This window comes from Zootoca vivipara, chromosome 3 (assembly GCF_965207765.1).
Source record: "Zootoca vivipara chromosome 3, rZooViv2.hap1.1, whole genome shotgun sequence".
Classification (NCBI taxonomy): Eukaryota; Metazoa; Chordata; class Lepidosauria; order Squamata; family Lacertidae; genus Zootoca; species Zootoca vivipara.
The window spans coordinates 89,766,283-89,792,608 of NC_142586.1; the positions used below are offsets into that span (position 1 = coordinate 89,766,283).

Below are 26,326 nucleotides of genomic sequence, written 5' to 3' on the forward strand. Positions count from 1 at the left end.
GTGGGGCTGAGGAAGAGCAGGCACCTCTCCCACCTCAGTTTAAAGGATAAGCATAGTGCTGCTTCAAAGAGTGCTTTTGCAAAGGACTTTTAACGGCTGCTCAGATGATGAGCAGATTAAATCCTGTTGCATTGGCTGCCCAATCCTGTTCCCTTCTGCAGGATTAAACCCTCTCCTTCCACCCACCAGTGATATCAGCTAGTGGATGAGTGTGATTTGGGGGAAATGGCCTCATGGACCAAACTGGACCTCTTGGTGGGCATGGACCGAAGATTTCCCATCTTGGCCATAAGATGTACCCTGTGATGGAGCCAGGGGGAAACATAGTTCCCTACTATGCCTGTGTACCCCTCATATGTTATGTGATTTCCCAGAAAAATGAAACTTAAGCACATTGTGGGTTCACTAATTGGCAACATGTGATATAGCTCACAGTAAATATTTCTTAGCATTTGCCTAATAAGGCAAAATTTGGCTGGTGGGAGACTTCATAGCCACAAGAGGGCAGTACATTCAAACATTTCACAGATTCATTTCTCAGATGCATAGGAAATAATACTGGCCCAAAATGATATCATATCCTTAGTGCACTACATTTTGCCATTTCCCAAGATGGAGAACTTACCTCTTCTGCACCTGTAACAGAGTATGCATGCCCTTTGACCAGCTTCTGTGTGGTGACAGCCTCCGTCTCAGCAGCACTTGTGATCTGCAAACACAAACAAAAATATCACTGCTCCTGTGGTGACACAATCCCTCACTGAAGCGCTGGTTCCATGCTGAAAGCTACAGCAGCAATTGCTCTTGCAATTACTCGACAGCTCCATGAGCTCCTCTCATTTTCCTTCATACTCTGCACCCTGGTATTTGACAAGAGGAATTGGCAAATACGAACCAGCACAGCCCCCCCCCCCAATTGTTTACTTCTGCTTGTGTCAGCTGAAGTGCTGGGGCTTGCCAAATTTCTCACTGCCTCTGAGAAACAATTGATTGCATTCTCCCTCTCTTAAGACTCTCTTCCATCTCATATAAACAATGTTACTGTATGCATCTTTGGCTCTCAGGTCTATTTACAGTTCAAACCTTAAGAATGGGCAACCTGACAAAACAATGCAATTTTGAATGTAATTTCTTTTAAAAATGCTCTCCTAGTTGCATACATGTTTAATGCAATTGTCTTAATATACACATTTTTTTCAGGCAATATCCGCCTTCAGTATGCTACTTTTCACTAGTATATGCATTTGTACGCAGTTTCTCCTTATGCACACATTTTTGCCCATGTTTTGTGCTGCATCACAGCATTTGGAGAAGTGTGGATTTTTAAGGATAGATGTGTTTTCCTGTATTGTTCTTCTGGGAAGTGCAAATTAAAGTTGGTTCACTCTGGTACTGTTAGGATTTAGAGATCACAGAGAATGAATCAGGGCATCAGAACCTGGGGGACATGGGGGGAGGGATGCAGTTTTGTCCTCAGATGGAAGAAGTTTTCTTGTGAAGGCTGAGAATGAGAAGCCAGCAGAAGCAGGCATTTCTGGGAACTATAAGGTTGTATTGTTTAATTTTTGAGTGGGCTGTTTGCCCTGCTTTCTGCTACTATGAAAATGAATTCTAAACAACTTGACCCTCCTTCTCTGAAAAATAACAAAAATAGCACCCCCACATCCCTGAGAGCTAATTGCAGCCTGTTACCATACTGATAATACTTAGCCTTTGCTGTGTGTCTTCCAAATATATTTTAACTATTAAAGAGTTGCATTCTTGGCCTTGAGTTCCTGTCCTTGGGCTTATTACACTGTCTTTTTATTTTATCTTGAAACCAAGGGATTATAGTCAAGCCCTCTTAAGCCTCCGGCAGAAGCTCCTTCCTGGAGTGATAGCCTTTTGTTTACAGAAATACTGTTTACATTATCAAGCCTTTGCCCACCTGAATACTTATCCAAACTGGCCCTTTTCCAACAAGGCTTTCTCAATTTTGAGCCTGAAATGCATGCAACCTCTAGGGTCAGTTTCTGCAGCTGTAAGACAAAGGGGACTCTGCACCACTCATGTCTGGCCATCTGCTATGTGATGCTTTGGGTTTGCAGATTTGAAAAAACTCGATCTGCCACAATCCAGAAATTCTGAAGCCAGAGTAGTATGAGGGATAGAATGCTAGACGTGGAAAATACTGGACCCCATTATATTTGTTTAAAAAAGGGCTATCTAAGGTATCTAACTGTTGGAGATGCAACAGGGATAATGCTTCTCTAAAACATATGTTTTTTCATTGTCCTATATTGAAAGATTTCTGGCAGAAGGTAACTGAAATGCAGCTCCCTTCTACAATTGGATTGAAGACCTATACAAACTCGCAACTTAACTTAGGTTAAGATCTGGTGAAGTACAATAACAACTTTGTAAAGTATAAAGTTTTGGGGTTCCCCTTCCCCCATTTACTTTCCCTTCTACATGGGTGCGGTTTCTCTCTCTCTTTTTTACGTCTCACCATGTTTAGTGCACATATAATTTTGTACTTTTCAACTTTCAATAAAGACGTCTGGGGGAAAAGAAAGAAAGAATGCTGGGCATGGGCTAGAGAAAACTAGTCGGTTTCGCAGCCAGGCTGAAATGACATGTGAAGGCAGATGCCCTGTGGTTTTCGAAAGATTGCCCCATAATCACTCACAGAAGGGCGAGCGATTTAAAGCACAAAGCAGATTTATGGGCAAGGAGGCGCAAATCCCTGCCCCGCCTGCCGCTCCTCACTCCACAGCCTGTGCCCCGTCATTAGGCTGTTTTCTTCAGGGCTTCAGTAATGGAAGCAAACTTGGCCAGGAGAAAAAGCTGCTGGGGCAGTGGAGCGACAGGAAGCAAAAGCAGGAAGAGGGTAGCAAGAGTTCTGCACTCCCCATACGTGCACTATAAAGTCAATCCCTCATCCTCCACTTTAAAGGTTATTGAGAAGACCCATGTTGAAAGACACAGATCAGATCCCCAAAAAGCTCACTAGATAACTAAAGGCCAGCCATCACCTCTCAGCCTAACTTACTTCATAAGGTTGCCATGAGGGTAGAAGGGAGGGGCAGGGTGGAGCTCCTGGAAGGAAGGGCACCCCAAAATGTAGATGACAATTCTGGTTCCTTGGCATCATTCCTTAAGCTATTATTGCATGCGGGTGTCCTGATTCGTATTCACAGCTCTCTCACCTACAAATGTTTCTCCATTCATTACAATGCTGGAAACAACTTACAGTGGTGCCTCGCTAGACGAATTTAATTCATTCCACGGGTCTTTTCTTATAACGAAAAATTCGTCTAGCGAATCCCATAGGAATGCATTGAATTTTTTTATATATATTTTTTTGCCCATAGGAACGCATTAATTGAGTTTCAATGCATTCCTATGGGAAACCGCGATTCGCTAGACGAATTTTTCATAAAACGAATTCGTCTAGCGAGGCAACCTCCGCTCGAAAAATCCTTTCGTTAAGCGGAAATTTTGTTAAGCAGGGCATTTGTTAAGCAAGGCACCACTGTATAGGGATGCACATGCAGAGTTAATATTTGCACTGAAGTGAGTGGAGAAACATAATTCCACAGGAGAGCAATGTACTGTACATGCAACATAATGTGCCTCAATGATGTGGAATCATTGGCTTCTAGATGTTGCTGGACTACAACTCCCATCATCCCTGACCATTAGCTATGCTTGCCATGAAGGGAGCTGGAGTCCAACAGCATCGGGAGGGGGGGCAGGTTCCCCATCCCTGGTGTACATGGAACCCGGAATCAGATGTGTTGTCTGCAGCTACGTGGTGGAGGTCTCCAAAGAGACCCTTCGTCACACATTTGGGGATTTATTTCAGACAGAGAAATTAAAGGTGTGTGTAGGTATATTCTTAAAAAGGGTAGCCAGAGCAGTCTTATTTATTTTTTATTCTTTTAAAAAGCAACCTGATTTAGAAGCATCTAATGAAGTGGAACCCTGGTCCATGAAAGCTTGTGCCCTACTAGAATTTGTTAGCATTTAAGATGCCACAAGACCCTTTGTGTGCTGAGGCAGGACTATCAGGACCCAGCAAAGAAATGCTCAAATGCAACTACGAGATGAAAATACACCCAGCCACTAGAGAGCAGCAGCTGCCTTTGCGCTGCTCAGTTGTTGCAAAGGGATGTTAACATACACAATGGAAGAGGTAAGGAGAAGTCTTATTTTGGGGACCTTTTTGGCCCTAAAGTCTCATTCAGATTAACACCAGCCATTCTTATAGGAGGGGAAGGGCTCTGGATTTTCCAGTCCCTGTGCACTACCTGGAGGTTTGGAATTCTGTACTACCTCACAGTCCCCTAACTAAAGCAACCTTCCAGTTGCTCCATGCACAAAAGAACCAGCTGGGACAGCTGGAGAGAAAACTCACATCAATAGAGCATCCCAGGAGAGATCCCTTCTGAAGAGCCTTCTGGATGATTTTGAACAAGTTCGGCGGTGGCTTTTGCAGCTCGTACCACTCTGCAATTCCTCCAGTGAAGTCCTCAAATCCCTCAGTGGTGCTTCCTCCAGAGAGAGCCTCATACGATCCATTCACCCTATGTAAGATGCAAACATGACATTTCAACTTTCTTTTCTCGGCCTTTGAAAGTGTAGCATAGCTAAAGCCTAACAATCAGGTGTTGACACTACTACGTCTTCTTTTTCATTCACGGAAAGCCCAAGATCAACATGGGATACATCAAAATGTTTGACACATGGATCTGATCATGTACTTTAGCTATATGTGTATTAAATAACCAGACTATTAATCCATATGGACTAGGACCCCTGATGCTACAAAGAGGAATGATTCCTTCCTAATGCAAACCATTGTGACTCCAGTGTAGTCAACTGATTTGATGAAGTGAAAGGTGTGGCAAGAGAAGGCTTGGCCTGGGCAGAGCCCCAAGGGCCAGGCAAAGAGGCTTGGAGTGCTCAGCCCCTAGGCCTGAGGTTCCCCACCTCTGATGCAATGTGTTACTTACTTGGCATAAGCCTTCTCCAGCAGAGCGCTCCAGAACTCACTCCTTTGGGCTGAATGAACAAAGAGGAGCTCTCCATCTTTGGTAGGTAGCTTGTCATCAACAACAACATCCACCCACTCTCCATACTGCCAGAACTGAAAACAAATCATCATCATCATTACCACAATGTGTTAGAAGGCATGCTCTTGACCACAGCTGAAAACAGCTTGGGGACCAGGTTAGCTGAAGGAGCTTCTCCCCTTACATAATGGTCCAGACCTCAAGATAATCTTGCTACTCTGGGTGCCCTCAGTGAGGAAAGGGACTTCTTGGTGATGGCAACTCAGTTATGGGATGCCCTCTGTAGAGCGTACTGCCTGATGCCATATCGCTTCACCAAACATTTCACTTAAGTTTTGAGAAAGAGCTTTTTGAAGCTCTAAAAGCTTGCTACCTTATCTGCAGTGTAAGAGCAGGTTAAAGGTAAAGGTAAAGGGACCCCTGACCATTAGGTCCAGTCGTGACCGACTCTGGGGTTGCGGCACTCATCTCGCATTATTGGCTGAGGGAGCCGGCGTACAGCTTCCAGGTCATGTGGCCAGCATGACAAAGCTGCTTCTGGCGAACCAGAGCAGCACACAGAAACACTGTTTACCTTCCCGCTGTAGCGGTCCCTATTTATCTACTTGCACTTTGACGTGCTTTCGAACTGCTAGGTTGGCAGGAGCTGGGACAGAGCGATGCAAACTCACCCCGCCGCGGGCATTCGAACCGCTGACCTTCTGATCAGCAAGCCCTAGGCTCTGTGGCTTAACCCACAGCGCCACCTGCGTCCCTAAGAGCAGGTTAGGTATCTTCTAATAAAATATATAACCCATACCAGCCCCTTTCCTCAACCTGGTGCCTTCCAGATCTTGTTGGACTATAACTCCCATCATCCATGTTCTTTGGCCATGTTTTCTGGGGAGTCAGACCCCAACACTAACCTGAGGGCACCAGGCTGAGGAAATGTGACTGATACCACTCTGAATGCTATTCATCTCAGAAAAATCCCTATAGCTCAGGTGTACAAACAGGTACTTGTAGCAGGGGAGCATTACCTCCAGACAAACATGCAGTTTTAAAGTTGTTTTAGGCAAAAGAATCAATCACTGCCTTGAGCAACATCCAAAGGGTAATTGTATTGTACAATGTGCACATTCTTCTGGGAGGGGTGGATTAGGTTGGTTCACACCTGATTCTGCAGAAATCAAATTCCTGAAGCTTCCCTACCTTCCATTGCATGCATACCAGGGTATCATATGATCTGGCAAATTCAATGCTAATAAGAGAAAGCAGCATAACCCTTCCAGGGAAAAGGCAGAAATCAGTATCTGTGGTACCTGGAAGTGGAATATTCCTGCATATCTGTCTTTGAAGCTTTGATCGCTGGGCACAACTCTAGCCAAAACTTCTTCATTCAACGTGAGAGAAGCAATGGCTGCCAGGAGCCAACAGTCCCCTGTGAAAGCAAAGCAAAATTATTTTCCATTAGCCTCGATGCTCTTAAATAAATAAGGATGGGTGGGTGGTGCGAGAAGCAGAAGTAAGGCACTTTCAGTCCTATTGATCTTAACAGGAGAGATTAACATAAGAGCAGGACAGAGTACGGTACTCTAATTATGGTGGGGGACGGGACAGCATGTATTGTGCTGTTGTGGTGATGTGGGGAGGGCAATTTTTAATTACCTGCTCCCCTGGGGAGTTCATTTCAACAGGTCCAGGTGTCAAGTTGCACCACCAACAGGGGCACGGGCATGGTCTTGAAAGACACGGCAGAAGTGTGTTCTTTCCCTGTGCTGTCCCATCCTACCCAAAAGTACATCTCATTTTAGCAATTCCGCTGACACATCTTTGGTCATGTTGTGCCAATCTGGGGTGTTCCACTAGGGTATCTGCCATGGCGGTAGGTAATCTGGCATTCTGCCATCCCTTGAGCACAAGATAGCCCTGCAAGTCACCTAATGAGACCTGCAGGTATAGGGCAGTATAAAGGTAAAGGGATTCCTGACCATTAGGTCCAGTCGTGACCGACTCTGGGGTTGCGGCGCTCATCTCGCGTTATTGGCCGAGGGAGCCGGCGTACAGCTTCCAGGTCATGTGGCCAGCATGACAAAGCCACTTCTGGCGAACCAGAGCAGCACACGGAAACACCGTTTACCTTCCCGCTGTAGCAGTCCCTATTTATCTACTTGCACTTTGACATGCTTTCGAACTGCTCGGTTGACAGGAGCTGGGACCGAGCAACAGGAGCTCACCCCGTCGCAGGGATTCGAATCACCAACCTTCTGATCAGCAAGCTCTAGGCTCTGTGGTTTAACCCACAGCACCACCTGGGTCCCCTCATAGGGCAGTATACTACTACTACTACCGTGTTTCTCATATTATAAGCCGGGTTGGGGCTTGGAGCAGCGCCAGCGCCAAGCGCCAACCCAGCGGCGGGACCGGCGGGACCTGCAGCGCGCGCGCGACAGGAAGAGGAGGGACCAGCGAGTGGCAGCCGCGGCGGCCAATGAAGGCTCGGCCGGGTGTTTTTTGTCGTTGTAGCTGCGTCCCGCTGCGTCCCTCCTCTTCCTGTTGCGGCTCGGCGCCCGGAACTGGCTGCTGCTGCGCGCGTTGTCGGCGCTTCAGCAGGGCACGCTGCTGGGTCCCGCCGGGTCGGGGCTCCATGCGGCGCGCGCTGAGGCTCTTGCCGGGTCTCGCCGCCGGGTCGGGGCTCGGAGCAGCGCGCGCTGCGGCTCTTGCTGCGTCCCGCCGCCGGGTCGGGGCTTGGAGCAGCACGCACTGCGGCTCTTGCCAGTCCTGCTGCCGGGTCAGCGCTTGGCGCGGTGCATGCTGCTGGACATTTTGGAGGGGCAGCAGCAGCCGGTTCCGGGCGCTGACAGGCATCTTCCTCTTCCATGGCGCCATCCAGACCTGCTCCCACCACTACGGCTTATTTTTGGGGTATGTCTTATATTTCTTCAACTCAGGAAAATCCTGCCATGGCTTATTTTGTAGGGATGACTTAAAATATGAGAAACACGGTACTACTACTACTAATAATAATAACAATATCCACAAAAATTGGGCTGAATTATGCCCAGTGATATTTGGCATAGAATAGTTGGGAAGCCTCCCTTAAAAAAATGGGAGCAGTAAAAAGCTTTCCCCAAGACGGATGAATACAGATTTACCAGCATGTCTGGACTTTCACATGTTTAAAAAGCTGATTTCAGTCTCTGCAGAATCTCGCTTTGAGAATTCTGGGTTAACCTGATCCATCTATGATTTTAACAAACAAGGTCCTCTCCAACATGTGTGGAAATTCACTGACTTTTCCATCTTTCACAGTTTTGCCACCTGTGAGTCAGAGAAGCTCAGTAGTCTGGCTCTATCTTCCAGAATCGGATGGTTAGCTGCTAACCAGTGCTGCTGGATGAGAGCCAATGTACACTCGCCTCCTTGCCTTTGTGCCTCCAGCAGCATTGCAGTTTACCAAACACACAAACAAAACAAAAATTACTGAATAAAGAAGTCAACTGAGGGGAGGGGGGAAAAATAACTTCAGCATTTTCAAACTGAATAAATAGAACTCTACTGTCAAGATGCCTGTGATTACTGTCCAATGCTAATGAACTCCACTGGTGCATCAAAACACCTAGAGATCTCTTATCATCCAAAGGCTAGACAGGTCCTGAGAATCTGAAACAGCAGCTCACAGGGAAATTCCAATGTTTGTCCACCATTACCGAAGCAAGTACGAAAGGTAAGGATGGCCAATGGACTCCCTGGACACCAATGTTGAGCAGTGACTAAATAGCAAAGTATTAGTTAAGCTCACATAGCAGAGGTACTGCACCTATGCCCATAGTGGTACACACTGCCGTGAGCCAATGAAGATCTTGGTTTTGCAACTTTATAGAGTGGCTGTGCTTGCAACATGCACTCCTTCTCTTTAGTAACTGCTCATCAACAGTGATGCTTGGCAAGTAAAAAGGTAAAGGTAAAGGTAAAGTACCCCTGGACGGTTAAGTCCAGTCAAAGGCGACTATGGGGTTGTGGCGCTCATCTCACTTTCAGGCCAAGGGAGCCGGCGTTTGTCCTCAGACAGCTTTCCAGGTCATGTGGCCAGCAGGACTAAACCGCTTCTGGCACAATGGAACACCGTGACAAAAGCCAGAGCATACGGAAATGCTGTTTGCCTTCCTGCCACAGTGATACCTATTTATCTACTTGCACTGGCATGCTTTTGAACTGCTAGGTTGGCAGGAGCTGGGACAGAGCAATGGGAGCTCGCAAGCCCAAGAGGCTCAGTGGTTTAGACCAGTGGTTCCCAACAGGTGGTCCGCGGACCCCCAGGGGTCCGCGAGCTATGCCAGAGGGGTCCGCAAGATGCAGGGCCGGCTCTAGGGAGGGCGCCTGGTTGGGAGTCCGATCCGGGACTCCAGGGAAGAGCTGAGAGCTGAACAGAGCTCGGAAAGAGCCCTGCAGTGCCCGAAGCTGCCACTGGGGGCGCGGGGAGTCCTCAGCTGCTTGGGCCTAAACCAGGGGTCGGCAACCCGCAGCTCCGGAGCCGCATGCGGCTCTTTTACACCTTTGCCACGGCTCCGGAGCTCGCGAGGCTAACTGCCGTTCTGCGTGAGAAAGCGTGCACACGCACCTTCGCCGGGCGACCTCCACTGCCACGGCCGCTTTAAGCATGCGGAAGCAAGGCGTGCAAAGGGAGACCACGCGCTTCCCCTTTAAGAGCAGAACCTCCAGTCTCACCCCTCACCTGGCAAAAGGTATCAAATATGGTGTGCGGGGACGGGCTGGCTCAGCACGGACCAATAGGAGCGTGTGGTTTTCCGCAGCGGGAAAGCTTGGCGCTTTAAAAAAAAGAGTAGAAACGGAAAGAGAAAGGGCTGGCCAGCCATTGGGTGTGCTCTTGCCCCAATCCAGATCCGTCCTTGCCCCTGGCGGCCCTGGCGGGTCCTCCACTCCCCCCCCCATCCTGAGGGCGGCTGCCCACTTGCTGCTCCTGGACTGATCAGGTAAGGACTGTGCTCTTGGGGGGGATAATTTGCATTAAGCCCTTTTTTGAGGGGGACGGGACACGCACAGCTCTTTATGTATTGCATTTCAGGGGCATTCAAAGGGGCAATAGGGGAGTTTCTTGTCTGAAGTGGAGCCGGATCCCTTTCTAAACATCTGTTTCCCAGACTTGTTGCTTATTTTGTATGCCGTCCGCGGCAGGGGCCGCTTCACTCCTTGGCTCATAGCTCAAGCAAAAAAACGAAACAAAGCTTGAAGGTGTTGGCAGGATTAATGGTGGGGAAAGTGACTCTGATGTCCCGTTCCCCTGCAGCTTCGTGTTGACTCTGGTTTGTGTTTTGTGTGTGAGAGACAGACAAATAGATACAGTAGCCTACAGTTTCTCAGCCGAGGAGGCAGCTTGTTGCTATTTTAACTTCTTTTTGCTTGCATTTAGAGGTTTGGGGTGGGAGGGGGTTTTGATAAAGTAGGATACGCGGGGCAAACATAGCCGACTAAAAAACCTCCAAAGCAAACAAAAAACAACCCGTGCTTTTAGCCTGACTCTCCTCCGACCTTCCTGAATTGTTTGCATTTAAATTTTATTATTATTTCGCTCTGGGCTGGATTGTGTCGTTGGCTGGCGGTGTGAGCAGTTCAGGGCCAGGAGGAAACGGCAGCAAAAAAAAAAAAAAGCTGCTCCTCCTCCATTCCTTATTGTTGCAGACTTGAAACAGGAGAGGGAGGGGGGAGGGAGAGAGAGAGCACACGCTTTAAATACCTTTAATTCATCTAGCTGAGCTCAGCGTTACCTATTTCTATTCTAACTGGCAGCAGCTCTCCACCTTTTCAGAAAGAAGTCTTTCTTCCAAGTTCATTTTGTCTTTCTTCCCAGTCTTTCTTCCCAGTTCAGTCCCCCCCCCCGCAAGACCAATTGCAGTCATTAACAGTCATTAACAGTCATCAACAGGTTTACCACTCCTTTTTTTTTAAAATAACTTTATTTCTTCTTTTAAAAGGTCATACAAATAGTAACTTATAGAATAGCAATAATTTACATATAATAATCAAAATCGAAAAGCAAAAAAGATAAAATGGTAACAGACAAATCATAAGCACAAGACATGCAAAATACAAAATGCAAAAAGGGAAAACACAAGAAATGAAAAAGAATGAGAAAAAAACAAAGAGAGAAAAAAAAACAAGAAAATAAAAAGAAAAGAAAATACAAATTCGAGGTACCATAAAAAAAAAAGCAATAAAAAGCAACTTCCAGATAATGAGATCGGTTTCCTTTCATCATTCCTATATCATTATGTTTCTTCCTCAATTGTATTTTTAATTTTATTCATTTCCATCTTCCCTGATTTAAATATTTATCTAACAACTTGTTGATTCTATTCTAAGCATATCACCCACTTTGAGCTTAATCCCTCTTTGTGAAAATACTCTATTGCGTAACTCCATTCCGTTTTTAATTTTTGTTTAGGAGTTTCCCTAATTATTGCTGTTATTCTGGCTAAATTCATGTATTCTACTAATTTTAAATGCCAATCTTCGAGTGATGGAACCTTATCTCCTTTCCAGTTTTTGGCTAGCACTATTCTTGCCGCTGCGCATGCGTATAGAAGGATACTTCTCCTATCTTTGGGGGTATTCTCAGGTAGAAGGCTTAGGAGGAAAATCTCGGGTTTTTTTTCGAAAGTCCACTTCAGCATTTTTTTTAATTTCTCGTATATGTTGTTCCAAAATATACTCACTTTGCTGCAATTCCACCAGCAATGGAGATAGTCTCCTGCTTCTACTTTACACTTCCAACATCTATCAGATTCCTTTTTGTATATCTTGGCTAGTTTGGTCGGTGTCAAATGCCACCTAAATACCATCTTCCATATATTTTCTTTTATCCCCATACAAGCCGTGAAATTAATATCCTCCCCCCACAATTTGTCCCACTGAGAGCTATAAATCGTTCTTCCAATGTCCTGTGCCCATCTTACCATTACGTGTTTAGTCATCTCGTCTTTCATATCCCATTCAAGTAAATATTTGTAAATTTTTGCCAAAGATTTTATGGGGTTATCTAATAGTAGTTCCTGTAACTTTGATCTATTTTCAACAAATCCAACCGCTTTGTGTTTATTGAAGATGCTTAACACCTGGCAGTAATGTAGCCAGCTCAGACAATAGTGTTCTATTTGGTGGTAGGGTTTTAATACATATTGGTCATTAGCCTTGTCTACTAATTCCTTGTATGTTACCCACTTTCCTCCTTTGGGCTCTTTACTCATTGAGACCATCTCCAAGGGGGAGGCCCACCAGGGGACTTTGGGTTCTAGTAATTCCCTATATTCGTTCCAAGCATTGTATAAAGATCTTTTGAAGACATGGTCTGAGAAGGAATTATAATCTCCTGTTTTTTCTTTTAGCAGGTACGAGTGCCATCCCCGTGTATTCCTGAAGCCTTCCAAATTTAATAGATCTTGATCTTCTAATAAAAACCACTCCCTCATCCAACATAAGCATGCTGCTGCGTGGTAAATCTTCAAATTGGGGACCCCCCATCCTCCCCTCTCTTTTGCATCTGTCAGTAATCTATATTGGACCCTGGCTTTTTTCTTTTGCCAAATAAATCTACTAATATCTTTTTGCCACGTGTCAAATGTTTCTTTTTTGATTCTAATTGGTATCATTTGGAATAAAAATAAAATTTTGGGTAAAATCATCATTTTGGTCGCCGCTATTCTCCCTGAAAAAGTCAAATTTAGCCCTCCCCATTTGTCCAAATCTTCTCTAATCGCTTTCCATGTTTTAACATAATTGTCTTCGAATAAGTTGACATTGTTTGGTGTTACTACTATTCCCAGGTATGTTATTTTGTTCGTTATTTCCCACTCAGTAATACTCTTCAGTTTGTCCAATTCGTCTTTCTTCAAATTTTTTGTCATTATTTTGGTTTTCCCCCCATTTACTTTAAATCCCGCTAATTCTCCATAATTTAGCAATTTCTGTTCTAACTTTCCCATCATGTCAATTGGGTCTTCCATCATTACAATAATGTCATCGGCAAACGCTCTTAATTTAAAACTCCTTTTCCCTACTGAGATGCCTCTAAACTCCTCATCAATCCTAAAATCGCAGATTAGAAATTCTAATGCTGCAATGAATAATAGTGGCGATAGAGGGCACCCTTGGCGTGTTCCTTTAAATATTCCGAATTCTTCCGATAACTTTCCATTAATGATCAATCTGGCCATTTGTGTATTATAGATTGCCTCAATTGCTTTCATAAATTTGCCCCCTATTCCCAATTTTCCCAATGCTCTTTTCATAAATCCCCACTCTAGGTTATCGAAAGCCTTCTCGGCATCTAAAAAAATGAATGCAGTTTTTTTACTGGGGTTCCAATCTATATATTCGAATATGTTTAGGAGAACTCTTAGATTATTATGCATTTTCCTTTTGGGTAAAAAACCCTGCTGTTCCTGTCCTATGAGTCTATTTAATATTCCTTTTATTCTGGTGGCTAAGATGTCTGCGAAAATTTTATAATCAACATTTAACAGTGATATGGGTCTATAATTTCCTAATTCCTCCTTCCCCCCTTTGTCCTTGGGGATTAAGGTTACGAATGCTTCCTGCCATGTCTTTGGGAGTGCCCCCTTTTCCAATATTTCATTCATTAACTTCTGATATATCTCTATTAACTCATTCTTGAAGGTTTTATAGTGACCGCCGGTAAGGCCATCCGGCCCCGGTGATTTCCCCAATTTAATTTTGGATATGGCTTCCTCTATCTCTTGCCTTGACACCGCTTTATTTAACATCTCCTTTTCTTCTGAGGTAATAGGGTTCTCATTAAACTTTCTAAAATATTCTTCCAATTTCTTTTCATTTAACTCTCTCCCTTTATACAATTTCTTATAATATTTGACGAAGCAGTTTTTTATGTCTTCAAAGTTAGTCCATCTCTTTCCCCCTTCATTCACTGCTGTTATTAATCTTTCACTTTGTTGTTTCTTCAATTTCCAAGCCAGTAGCTTCCCCGTTTTACCTCCGTATTCAAATGTCCTTTGCTTGGACCATTTGATTCTGTTTACTATTTCCTCATCCAATACCTGGGTCAACCTTTCCTGTAAAATTTTTAATTGTGTTATTAATTCTCTATCTTTGGGTTTCTTCCCCAATTCCCTTTCCTTTTCCTCTATTTCCTTCTTTATCTTTTCTAATCTTTCCCCCCTCTCTCTTTTAATTCTACTTTTCTGTTGAATATATATTCCCCTAGCATATGCCTTGCTCGCATCCCAGACGGTTGATAATTCCATCTCATGGGATACATTAAGTTGGAAGAACTCATTCATCAATTCCTTCATCTTGCCTACAAATAATTCATCCTCCAATACTCTATCATCCATACGCCACCTTCTTCTATCTAGATTGTTCTCCTTTAGCCTAACCATGATCGCATTGTGGTCTGTAATGGACTTTGCCAAGATCTCGCATTTCCTAGTCATCGCTATTAGGCCCCCTGTGAGCCAAATTGAGTCAATTCTTGAGGCCGAGTTTCTCGCCCCAGAGTAGAATGTATATTTTCTCTCTGATGGGTTCCTCAGTCTCCAAACATCTTTTAGCTCATAATTATCAACTAATCGAAAGAAACTCCCGGGTAGCTTCCCTCCTTCTTTCCTGGCCCCATCTGATCTGTCTATCTTGGGTAAGACCACTCCGTTGAGATCTCCTGCCAGGATAATCTCTTCACTCTCAATACATTCGTTTAGGATTCTTTCCAATTTTTTTAAAAAATTAGTTTTACAACCATTCGGGGCATATGCATTTACCACCATGACCTTCCCTTTTAAGGTGTATATCCTTACTCCTATTATCCTCCCTTCTTCATCTTGGAAGGCTTTTTCCGCTTTCAGATAATTTTTCACGTATGTGACCACTCCTCTCCTTTTCTTTACATCTGCCGATATATATTCAGTTCCTAACCTGTTATTTTTCAAGACTCTTTTATGTTTTTGGGTCACATGCGTCTCCTGTAAGCAAATTACGTCCCACTTATCTTTCTTTAGAATGTGTTCAACCCTGTTTCTTTTCAATTTACAATTCAACCCATTGATGTTCCATGAAATTATATTAAGTTCCATCTCTTTATTATCTCAGATCAACTCAGGACAAATAACTCGTTTAACTCTAGCCAAAATAAAACTCCTTAAAAATTCGCAAATGTGCTTTCACCAACACTCTGGCTCAGTTTACCACTCCTATCAGCCCATCACCCATTCCCATCACCCCACCCCCACCCTCTGAATATACAGTTTCAGTGTATCTGACGAAGTGTGCATGCACACGAAAGCTCATACCAAAATAAAAACTTTGTTGGTCTTTAAGGTGCTACTGAAGGATTTTTTAAAATTTGTTTCGACTCAGATCAACACAGCTACCTACCTGTAACTGTTCCCAGTTCATGCTGGAGATTTGATTTCTCTCCCTGCTCTGTGTCCTTCCCCTTCCTCCCATCCTCCCATCCTTTCTCTTTCCCTCCTTTCCCAGTTGCTCTGCTTTCCTGTTCAGCTGCTGATGTGAGCCTTGTAAAAGCTCATTGAATTGGAGGTTCTTCCAACTTCCATCTTCAATTTGAGCACAGCAACCATCATCCAATCTACTGTTCTGGGGTGTTGTTGATTTCTAATTGACCATCATTACTGAGATAAGTGAGGGGGAGGCTGGGAGAGGCGAGGACACATGCCGTTTCCTGTGAAATTATGGTTTTTTTCTCGAAGTGACACACCACCCGAGTTATGCTCGTTTTTTTGGCGAATTTTGACACACCAAGCTCAAAAGGTTGCCCATCACTGAGGTAGAGTGTGTGTTCAGGGGAGGTGCAGGTAATTACGACTGCAGTGTGTACAGTACTGTGTGTCAGGTGAATGTTCCCCCACCTCACTCTGCACCAACTGCACTCCTGGAAATCTGTTTCTGAGGGTTGGTGGACCTTGGAAATGATATGAGTTATAGTGCAGATGGAGGGAGTAGTTGGCAAAAATTGTTATTCCCCCCCTCCCAATCCTTGCATAAACAGAATAGTAGCTTAGGATTCAAATCATTGCATGGAACTAAGTGTCACTCAATTACAGTACAAGTTGGTGGCTCACTGGCCTGAAATTACTCTTAACACAGAAATAGAGCAGTGTCTGTTTTATTGCCATGTCAGACCTATACACGGCTCACTCTGAGACATGTATAATTGAGCAGTGTTATCAGTGCCAAGGTATGCTTCAAATTATGACCAAAGTATCTTACCCAAAAAGATCTGCACAAACCAGTTTACCCGAGTGCATTATTCTCAGGGTGGGGGGACTCATTTATTTATAATTGCATAATATGGGACTAAATAGCATTATGTTGTAAGGACCTTTTATTAAATCTTAGAATTGTAAAGTTGGAAGGTACCCAAGGGTCATCTAGTCCAACCCACTGCAATGCTTGAAACCTGGATGGAGTACTCTGTTGTAACTGTAAAAAACGTATAAATATAAAATATAAAAAGACTCTTAATTTGGCTCTCACTTTTTAATTTTAGGATTAGGAATTAATGGGGGTCCTTGTCACAATAGCAGCTCGATGAGGGGTCCTCGAGAAAATTTTGTTGGGAACCCCTGGTTTAGACCACAGCGCCACCCATGTCCCTGCTTGGGAAAGTACTTAGCAGCAGACATACAGAAAAGGACAATTGCAAAAACAGGCTGGGCCCCTTTGAACAAAGAGGAGCCTCTCATGGAAATCCAAGATAGCTACCCAGAAAGAGTTGCAACTAAGGCTCATTCTTGTAGCATTTTTGGACTCCCACGTGGTGGGAAAGTGCTTCATTTTTAACAAAGCTGATTTGGATCCCAAACAAGAAGTGAACCAGACATACCAGAAACTAGAATGAATTGATAGATACAGATCTGAACCAAATCTTGTGGAAAGTGCATTAATTAGTGCACAGCTTCTGACAAATGTGTTCCCCTAAAGTTGATGGTTTTGCTTCTGTTCTCCTGCATGCTGCTTTGGCACAAGAATTTCCTTCCCTTCTATAGTGGTTTCACTTACTGTGAGATTTCCAGAAGATAATCTTCTGGTTATGGTAAAAAGCAACAACAGTAGATGCATTAGAAATGGGCACTAGAAGATGCACTTGAAAAAGAATACATAATCAGCAGAAGCAATTGGCAAAGCTCAACTGCTTCTATCTGTGCACAAATTAAACTGTTCCACCTCAAAGCCCACAGCAGGATAGGTGGAACATGAATATATGCATTGCAAGCAGTGATGATGGTGCTGTCAGCAGCCCTCCCCCGCTGAAAATATTAGAACTGTACACCGCCCTAGTGAGTAAAATAGGAGATCCTCACGGCACAACAACACAGCGTTGTAGAAAAATGCATACATGAATTTTTACAATGTAAATGTGGTTTTAATTTCTGGGGAAGATATATCTGCTACTGAAATCAGAGGGGAAACACTAGGCTATTTATAGGTCATTGCTGTGATACTATAGCAACATCCTTTGAAAAAAAACCCATAAATATTGAGGATGCTTCCTCTATGCGAAAACCATTCTGCTACAATGACTCACTGTGCACAGTGAGCTTTGCAGTAATGTGCAACTATGCAACAATACAAGATACACATAAACACAAAAATACTAGAATCTGAGAAAATGCATCTAAAAATGCCTAAAAGATTCATTAATTAATTCAAAGGAGGGTTGTTGTTTTTTAACCCACAAATCTTTATAAATTTTACAGTGCAGAAAGTTTGCTAGAGTCTGTAATGTTCAGTGGCCCAATTTCCACATCACATTAAGTCAGAGTTAAAAAGGAGCTACTGTATTGTTTTATGTGCAAGCGAACCATGCCGGTGTATGCTGCTGAAAAGTTCTCACTCTGCTCCTGCTATGCCACTGGGTAACATGTCTGGCTTATTGTGACATCCAAATCTGGACTCGTGAATTGTTTCCTGTGTCACGACAAACTGCAATTTCTTGTTTTTTGGCAACACGCATATAGCAGCAATGTGCATACTGCATACTCAGATTAAACCACACAGTTTGCTTCAAACTAAGGTTTAATGTTTGCTTTAAACTATGGGACCCAAGTGGCGCTGTGGGTTAAACCACAGAGTCTAGGGCTTGCTGATCAGAAGGTCGGCGGTTCGAATCCCTGCAACGGGGTGAGCTCCTGTTGCTCGGTCCCAGCTCCTGCCCACCTAGCAGTTCAAAAGCACATCAAAGTGCAAGTAGATAAATAGGGACCGCTCCGGCGGGAAGGTAAACGGCGTTTCCGTGTGCTGCTCTGGTTTGCCAGAAGCAGCTTTGTCATGATGGCCACATGACCCGGAAGCTGTCTGCGGAGAAACGCCGGCTCCCTCGGCCTATAGAGCGAGATGAGCGCTGCAACCCCAGAGTTGGACACGACTGGACCTGATGGTCAGGGGCCCCTTTACCTTTACCTATGGTTTAATGTGATGTGCAAAGCAGGCCATTATGTAAGTCTCAAATTAACATGGACTGCCTGTTTTGCACACTAACTGCAAGCCATACAATATGAAGAATATAATGAATGTTACATTCTTCTTAGTTAAAACAAGCTTCATTTTTAAAAGGGGGAAAGGTATTGTAGGTGTTAAATGACTGATTGCTACACCTAACTTTCTCTTCATGTCACAATGCTGGAGTGCCTTCCATCAGCTTTGGCTGGTGACCCAGCTACGCCCCTATCTGGACATGGATAGCCTAACTACTATTGTCTATGCTCTGGTAACCTCAAGGTTAGGTTTCTGGAATGGGTTATATATAGGGCTGCCTCTGAAGACGGTTCAGAAACTTCACTGGTGCAGAATTCAGTGGCCAGGTTACTCACCAGAGCAAGACAATATGAGCATATTACTCTGATCCTGGTCTGACTGCACTGGCTACCAGTTAGTTTCCGGGCCCAATTCAAAGTGCTGGTTTTGACCTATAAAGCCTTAAACAGCTCAGAACTTGCCATCCAGTGCCACAGTGCACACTACTTTGATAATGGCAGGTTAGAGGAATGTTGCAGACTGGTGAATGACACAGTTTCTTCACACACAAATCTGCTAAATCCCTGAAGTTTCTAAGTGGTGCACATAAAAATTACTAAAAGTGGATAAAATCAATTAAAGTTAATAATAATAAAGACAGAAAACTTCCTTAAAATGCCTGTTGGAATAGTAAGGGCTTGCTGCGACTACTTCAGGTGTGTGACAACATGAAATCCAGAACAAAGGTACAGCATGGCTCTGCGTCCAAGAAAAATGCAACATTAAATAGCAACATTAAATTAAATAATGTGTAGTTTGAGTCACTGCAAGAGCAAAAAGAAAGGAAACCTTACAACAGAACATCGTAGTTTGCAGCTATAAAGTCAGGCCAATGTCATGGTTTTGTTTGTCCCTGGATGCAGCCTGTTGAAATCAATGCATACCTGCCCTGAAGCACAAACAACATTCTTTTCTTGGAATGAAGTGCAATTTGCATGAAGGATGAAAAAAAGGTGTCTCTTATCTGGAAGTTAAAGTCAAATGCCACAAGCCAGCGTTATCTCATGGAAATGGAGCGCCCACAACACTCTGGAGGGAAAATGATTCAGAAGAGGCAAAACTGTGTTGGAGCTGAAGGGTGCTAAAATCAGAATTCTGATGCAATGATAAAAGAACCCAAGGTGGAGTAAGATGTGATGGTAGTCTGATCTTTGTCTGATCACACGACAAAGAGAAAATATGATATTTACATGGCTGAGAGGAAGCTATGTTTCCCTCCGAAAGGTGAAGAGAAAAATAGCCTGGTTTAGTTTGAGGCCGACATGATGAAAAGCAGGTTTATACATTTTTAAAATAAAGTAAATATATCTAAAACAAGGTAGGCATCATGTTAAGAGTGCTTCAACAAGGAAGTTAAGCATAGTCTCCGTCTTACCTAAAGCTCCTTGGCAGATATCAGTTCTGGTGGCACCTCCAACAATAAATTGAGGATTGGAACACAACTCCTGGCAAAGCAAGTAGTAAGAAGAAACACGTAAGAAAATTAATTTAGTTAAAGTTATGAACATTCCAGGCTGATCTCCAATGGTAACCCTGGTATCTGTACATGCATGTCTGTGGAGTGTTGGGATTATGTTTCCCATCAGCTGCAATCCTGCACATGGTTAGGCTGGCTAAATCTCTTTGAACTCATTGGGGTCTAAGCAGACCAGCTATGTACATGACTATAATTCAAAAGAGGCACTAAGTCAGCAAAGGCTGGGTCTTAATGAAAAGCCAAAATCTCTAAAATATTTGTTCTAGTGCATAGGCAAACTCGGCCCTCCAGATGTTTTGAGACTACAGTCCCCATCATCCCTGACCACTGGTCCTGTTAACTAGGGATGATGGGAGCTGTAGTCCCAAAACATCTGGAGGGCCGAGTTTGCCTGTGCCTGTTCTAGACAATATTCTAACCACGTATTTCAGAATCTCAGAGGCAGGCATCCAAAAATGAGTTGTTAGTGGCAATTTGTGCTATTACCCAGAGTCTCCCAAACTTGGGTCTCTGTTTTTGGATTACAACTCCCATCATCCCTAGCTAGCAGGACCAATAGTCAGGGATGATGGAAACTGTAGTCCAGAAACAGTTGGAGACCCAAGTTTGGGAAAACCTGCCCTAACCCCTTTCCCTAGTTCAGAACTGTGGGCAACTTTTTGATGCACTCAGAGACAGAAACAGCATGAAAGATATTTCTTACCTTTTGATCAGGTAACTGCTGGGAGCCAAAGTGGGGCGAGCTTTGGAGTAAAAACCTATAGGGTTGTGCTGTGCTGATACTTTCTGGGGTTTCTCTTTAAATAGATGTTAATATCATACTTCTGGTTTAATATGACTGATGCTGTTTTTCTGTCAGTTTTGTTAACTCAAGCAGATTTTCTTCTGTATTTACTAAACTGAAATTTGAGAATCTCTGCCCTTATGCAAAGCATGCAGCCTTGGAAACGTCACACTGGTTGTTTTCAGTCTCATTCCTTAAATACACAGAGGCCTCCACTTTCCTCAGCTGACTTCTTCTTCAAAGAGCATATTGCTAAGACTTATGGAAGTCTGGTTGGCTCCTACCCTCAAGGAAAAATATTTATTTTCGTGTGTTCCTGGTGCTGCTTAAAAGCTGCTGGACATGTTGAGCAAGAAAATCCCCTTTATTCAAAAGAAAACCACATAGCCTCTGAAACACAGAGGGGTCTTTCTTCACAGTATGTTTTGGTACAGAGCAGTTTACAACTGTACACACCTTCACAAGATAACATCATCTAAAGCAGGGTTTCCCAAACTTGAGTCTCCAGCTGTTGTGAGACTACAACTCCCAGCATCCCCTGACCCCTGTGGTCAGGGATGATGGGATTTGTACTCCAAAAACAGCTGGAGATCCAAGTTTGGGGAAAACTGATATAAAGTGGCAGCTAATATCTAGACCTACATTGGCTCCCAGTACGTTTCCGAGCACAATTCAAAGTGTTGGTGCTGACCTTTAAAGCCCTAAACGGCCTCGGTCCAGTATACCTGAAGGAGCGTCTCCTTCCCCATCGTTCTGCCCGGACACTGAGATGCAGCACCGAGGGCCTTCTGGCGGTTCCCTCGCTACGAGAAGTCAAGTTACAGGGAACCAGGCCTTCTCGGTAGTGACGCCCACCCTGTGGAATGCCCTCCCACCAGAGGTCAAAGAGAATAACAATTACCAGACCTTTAGAAGGCATCTTAAGGCAGCCCTGTTTAGGGAAGCTTTTAATGTTTGATGCATTTCTGTATTTTAATATTTTGTTGGAAGCCGCCCAGAGTGGGCGGGGTATAAATAATAAATTATTATTATTATTATTATTATTATTATTATTATTATTATTATTATTAATGTTGTTCATACACACAGATGGGCATATTTTCGAATTAGTGCTGAATGGTGTTCTCTGTTTCCCTCCCCTCAATTAGCGCTTCCACAGACCTTAGTTCTTTTTTAAAATAAAAAAATAATAGTCTTCCAAAAGGGAGGGGATGGAAACTGGTGTGTTGATATACTGATATAAAGAGATATATATCACTATAGAGAGGTGGCCAAGCTACTGCACTACTTCAAATTTTACCTACTTCATCCATAGACAAGTTAAGCATAGTGATGGGGAGTGGCACACCCCTGCAACGTCAATAGACCTGCCCCAATAGAAGAGGACCTGAAAAAAAACGCTCTCAGTGTAAAAAGGTGTTGTGCCAAGAATGTGCTTGAGAAGTGCATTCCTGGCATGAAACAGATTGTAACTGTTCCAGCAGAATGTACTTTAGACTGACAAGTAGTGTGGGGCAGGGATGAAACAGAGTGATGTCATGTATACAGCACCCCCAAAAAAGAGCCTGAATGCACATCATCACGCAGTGTGTACGCGCCCCACATTACAAGGAAAATTCGCTCTTTCTGCATTGTAAATAAAGGATGCAAGCATGTAAATAATTGCCTTCAAATCTGATTCTGAAAAGTACAGGCACTAGATGGATAGAAGGCAGATGCATCAATAAATGCATCTATGGAAGTGAGTGGCTGCCAAGGTAGGAAAAAGACATGCAAGGAAATGAAGGGTGGAGAGGTGACTTAAACAGGGAGTTCAAAGCCATCAAACCCAGCCTCTTGCTGGAAATCCACTCATGCACCATCCCCGATCAGTGGGCATCCAGCTACTGCTTACAAACTTTTAATGAAGGACTATCCACCACCTTTTGAAGCCTAATATATGGCCTAATATAAAAGGAAAGCAGGAGGAAGTGAAACAAAAGGTGAGGGCACACCATCTATTGTCCCTCCTGAAAACATAAAACAGGAATATTTCACAATGTAGGGGTAGGGTGTGGTGCACAGGGTGGGTACAGTGCATGAATAGGACTGTTGAATGAGCATAAGAATGTAAGAAGAGCCTGCTGGATCAGGCCAAAGGCCCATCAAGGCTAGCATCCTGTTCTCACAGTAGCCAACCAGATGCCTGCAAGAAACCTGCAAGCAGGAAATGAACACAAAAGTACTCTCCCCTCCTGCAGTTTCCAGCACCTGGTACTCAGAAGCATTGCTAGCCACCATGGATGGTTGGCAATGTAAAACTACTTCGCGAGGTTACTGCTAAATGAGAATCCAGAACATCTTGGGGATGTTCACCAAAAGCAGTCTCCCCAATCAGTGGTTGTCTCTGCTTCAGGCATAACATTTAGAAGACCTCACCACAATGATCAATACTACTGCTTGGCAGGGGGTTGGACTGGATGGCCCTTGTGGTCTCTTCCAACTCTATGATTCTACTATGGATAATGACTGCATACAGGCATCCTATGGAGCTGCAGGGACTCTCAACATAAACAATGGCAAAACTTTTTTCAGTGGCATCCCCATGGCAACTGAAAGATGTATTTTGGCCTTATGAACAGTAGTATGATTGTGTGTGGTTCGTGAAGCATATGGCAAAAAAGGTAAGCATGTAAGCATCCATGATGTGAGTAAAGATGGAACTTTGGCGTTCTAACTGCTAGTTACAGGTACCGGTAGGTAGCCGTGTTGGTCTGACGTAGTCGAAACAAAAAATAATCCCCCTTCCAGTAGCACCTTAGTGACCAACTAAGTTTGTCATAGGTATGAGCTTTCGTGTGCATGCACACGAAAGCTCATACCTATGACAAACTTAGTTGGTCTCTAAGGTCCTACTGGATGGAATTTTTTTTTATATTTTTTGTTCTAACTACTGTTTATCCACTTCACCTCATTTCACCTCAGTGCCTTGGTATTTCTAGACTTGGCATACTTTCTAAATGCCTACAACCTTCCTAGCCCACATGGGATGGCCTGCTTGGAGGTGTTATTCCCATAGGAAACTGATTGGCCACTGTAACCACAGGATACTGGATTAGCTGGGCCTTTGGTCTGATCCAGGAGGGCTCTTACATCCACACGAAACAATGATAGTGAGTGAGCTTAAACAATCAAAACTAGATTTTTGAATCCCCCATATTACAGTAGTCTATCAGAAATTCTCTTAATGACTATTGTATTTGGATTGATGGGCGTTTCCCGTTACAAAATATGGAAACTAACTTTCCCTGTAGAGAGCAACAAATGCATTTTGATATTGCCTCTGTGCCTTGAACTGCATTCCTAAATGCATTTGCTGTAGATGAATCCCCACCGAAGAAAGTGGTACTTACTTCTGAGTAAACATGCCTAGGAACCCAATAGCTTGCAGTAAATTATATGTTTGCTCTGTAACATCCTACGGGAACTAGTATTCCTATCAGGCATTAGTTTGTATAGAAGCTGCCAATCTCAGTCCCACCCTACTCTGCTTCCCTCTATACAAAGGAAACATTTTTTCTAACTTACTCATAACTTCTGCTGCATACACAACAAGCACACACTCTGCATCAACTCTAAACCACAATAATCACCACCTCCCATGCTCCCTACAATCAACCCAAATTGGAATCCCTACTTCTAGTTTAAAAATGCATGGAAATGATAAACACAAGCAAACCCTGTTGGCACTCTAAATACCCTGGCTGTATGCACACACGATTGGCAAAAGGATAACTACGAGATTTGGAGTGATCCTGAGTATCAGAAGTTGATCTTTTCTTTTCCTCTCTTCCACTGTGATGGGCCACAGCCAAGAAAGCCAGATCCGATCCTGCACAATTCAGGCAGGGGTGGGCCGATTCCAATAGTAGCCTATATACAATGCAAGGGATCCCATAAGATATTTAGTTTAGGAATCCAGGCCTTCTGAACAGAAAGTTCCACCCACAGTCCCAATTGCTGTTACATTCAAACTCCCAAAGAACTAAACCCCCTGTACTCAGGTTCATCCCCCCCCCCTTTCCGCCTCTCTTATTCTCTCTCTTCCCAAACCGAATGGAGAATCCCGTTCTCAAAACCGCCTCGTAACTATTTCCCTCTTTAACTTAGTCTTCTTCGCCCCCACCCCACCAAGGGTCCCGCGTAGGGTTGCCAGACTCAATAGTGGACAGGACTTCTGTGCCTTTAATTGCCCTGCTCTCTTTTGAGTCTGGAAACCTTAAAGAGAAACCAGCAGACCCTTTGCTTGGAAATTAAACCTCTTAAGGTTTCCAGACTCAAAAGAGAGCAGGGCAATTAAAGGCACAGAAGCCCTGTCCACTATTGAGTCTGGCAACCCTAGTCCCGCGTGAACACGAGTACGTCTGAACGCCTACCGTCGGCCTCTTCCACACGATGCCCCTCGTTTTGGAGGAGTTCGGTCCCAGCTCCTTGAAGCCCAGGGAAGAGGCGGCCGCGGGGAAGGAGGGGTCCTGGAAGAGCTTCCCCGCCTCGAGGCACTCGTCCCGCAGCGCATGGAAGTCCTGGTTTAAGTACTTCACGGCCTTGGCATTGGAGCCTAAGCCTCGGGCGACCTCCCTGTCTTTCGCTAATTTACCTGCGAGCCCAGCCATGGCTGTTCCCTTTTGTTGCCGCCGCCGCCAACTCCGGAGCTGGACATAAAAATGCGAATCTCCACGCAATTGACGGCGGCGAAGCGGGCTGCCGATGATTCATGGCAACGAGAGGAAAACTCTCCTCACTGCGCTCGGGGTGTGGCTGGGTCGGCCTTCGAGATCCAGGCTGTCGCCCACCAGTTCTCGCTGCAGCTCGGCCGAGGGCCGGTGTGGGCGAAAGGGGCAGCATTTCCCGCGCTTTTTATTACTATTGCAAAGAGAAGCGCAAATGTCCAGCGGGGGAGGGGGGAGTGGAGGGGACTGACGCCTTTCCACACACAAAGCTGTTTTGCCAAATTGTCACGCGTGTCATTATAAGGGCCCGTGCCTTATGAACTCCATATTTTAAAAATTCAAATAAGTATCTACATAAGTATCTACAAATAAGTATCTACAACTACTGTGGTAACCTCCTATGAGATTTCTGTACCATCTCTGCTTAGCCTGCTAATGTTTGAACTGGCTTTAAATATTTAAATTGGGAGCTTCAGGAAAGGGCTGGAGGGGAGGGGAGCTTTAAAACAACCTACCCTACCCTCCTCCCCTTCACTTTTCTGAGTGACATCAACTTTTCCCTGAATAAAAACTGTCAAGCACAGGCACAGTTTTGAAGCAGGGAATATTGGCTAATTACGGTACTGGCTAACTCAATATAACACATCAGATTGTCAAACCTTGTAAATAAAAAAACATAACTCAACAAACAAAATGTAAAATATTTTCTAAAACCAGAAACGTAGGAAATTGC

The 26,326-nt window shown here is 44.1% G+C and overlaps 1 protein-coding gene across 1 annotated transcript in view; it reads right to left on the minus strand.

Moving 5' to 3' along the window:
- The window catches only part of CAPN2 (calpain 2), a 40,954-nt gene extending 15,195 nt beyond the window's left edge, over positions 1-25,759 (minus strand). Inside the window, exons 1-6 of the mRNA XM_035111418.3 lie at positions 25,300-25,759; positions 19,999-20,068; positions 6,359-6,477; positions 4,998-5,131; positions 4,400-4,568; positions 626-709 (exon numbers count right to left, since the gene is read on the minus strand). Of these exons, the coding sequence (XP_034967309.3) occupies positions 626-709; positions 4,400-4,568; positions 4,998-5,131; positions 6,359-6,477; positions 19,999-20,068; positions 25,300-25,536 (813 nt within the window). The 5' untranslated portion in view covers positions 25,537-25,759. The remainder of the gene's footprint in view (positions 1-625; positions 710-4,399; positions 4,569-4,997; positions 5,132-6,358; positions 6,478-19,998; positions 20,069-25,299) is intronic.
- Positions 25,760-26,326: the final 567 nt, after the last annotated feature.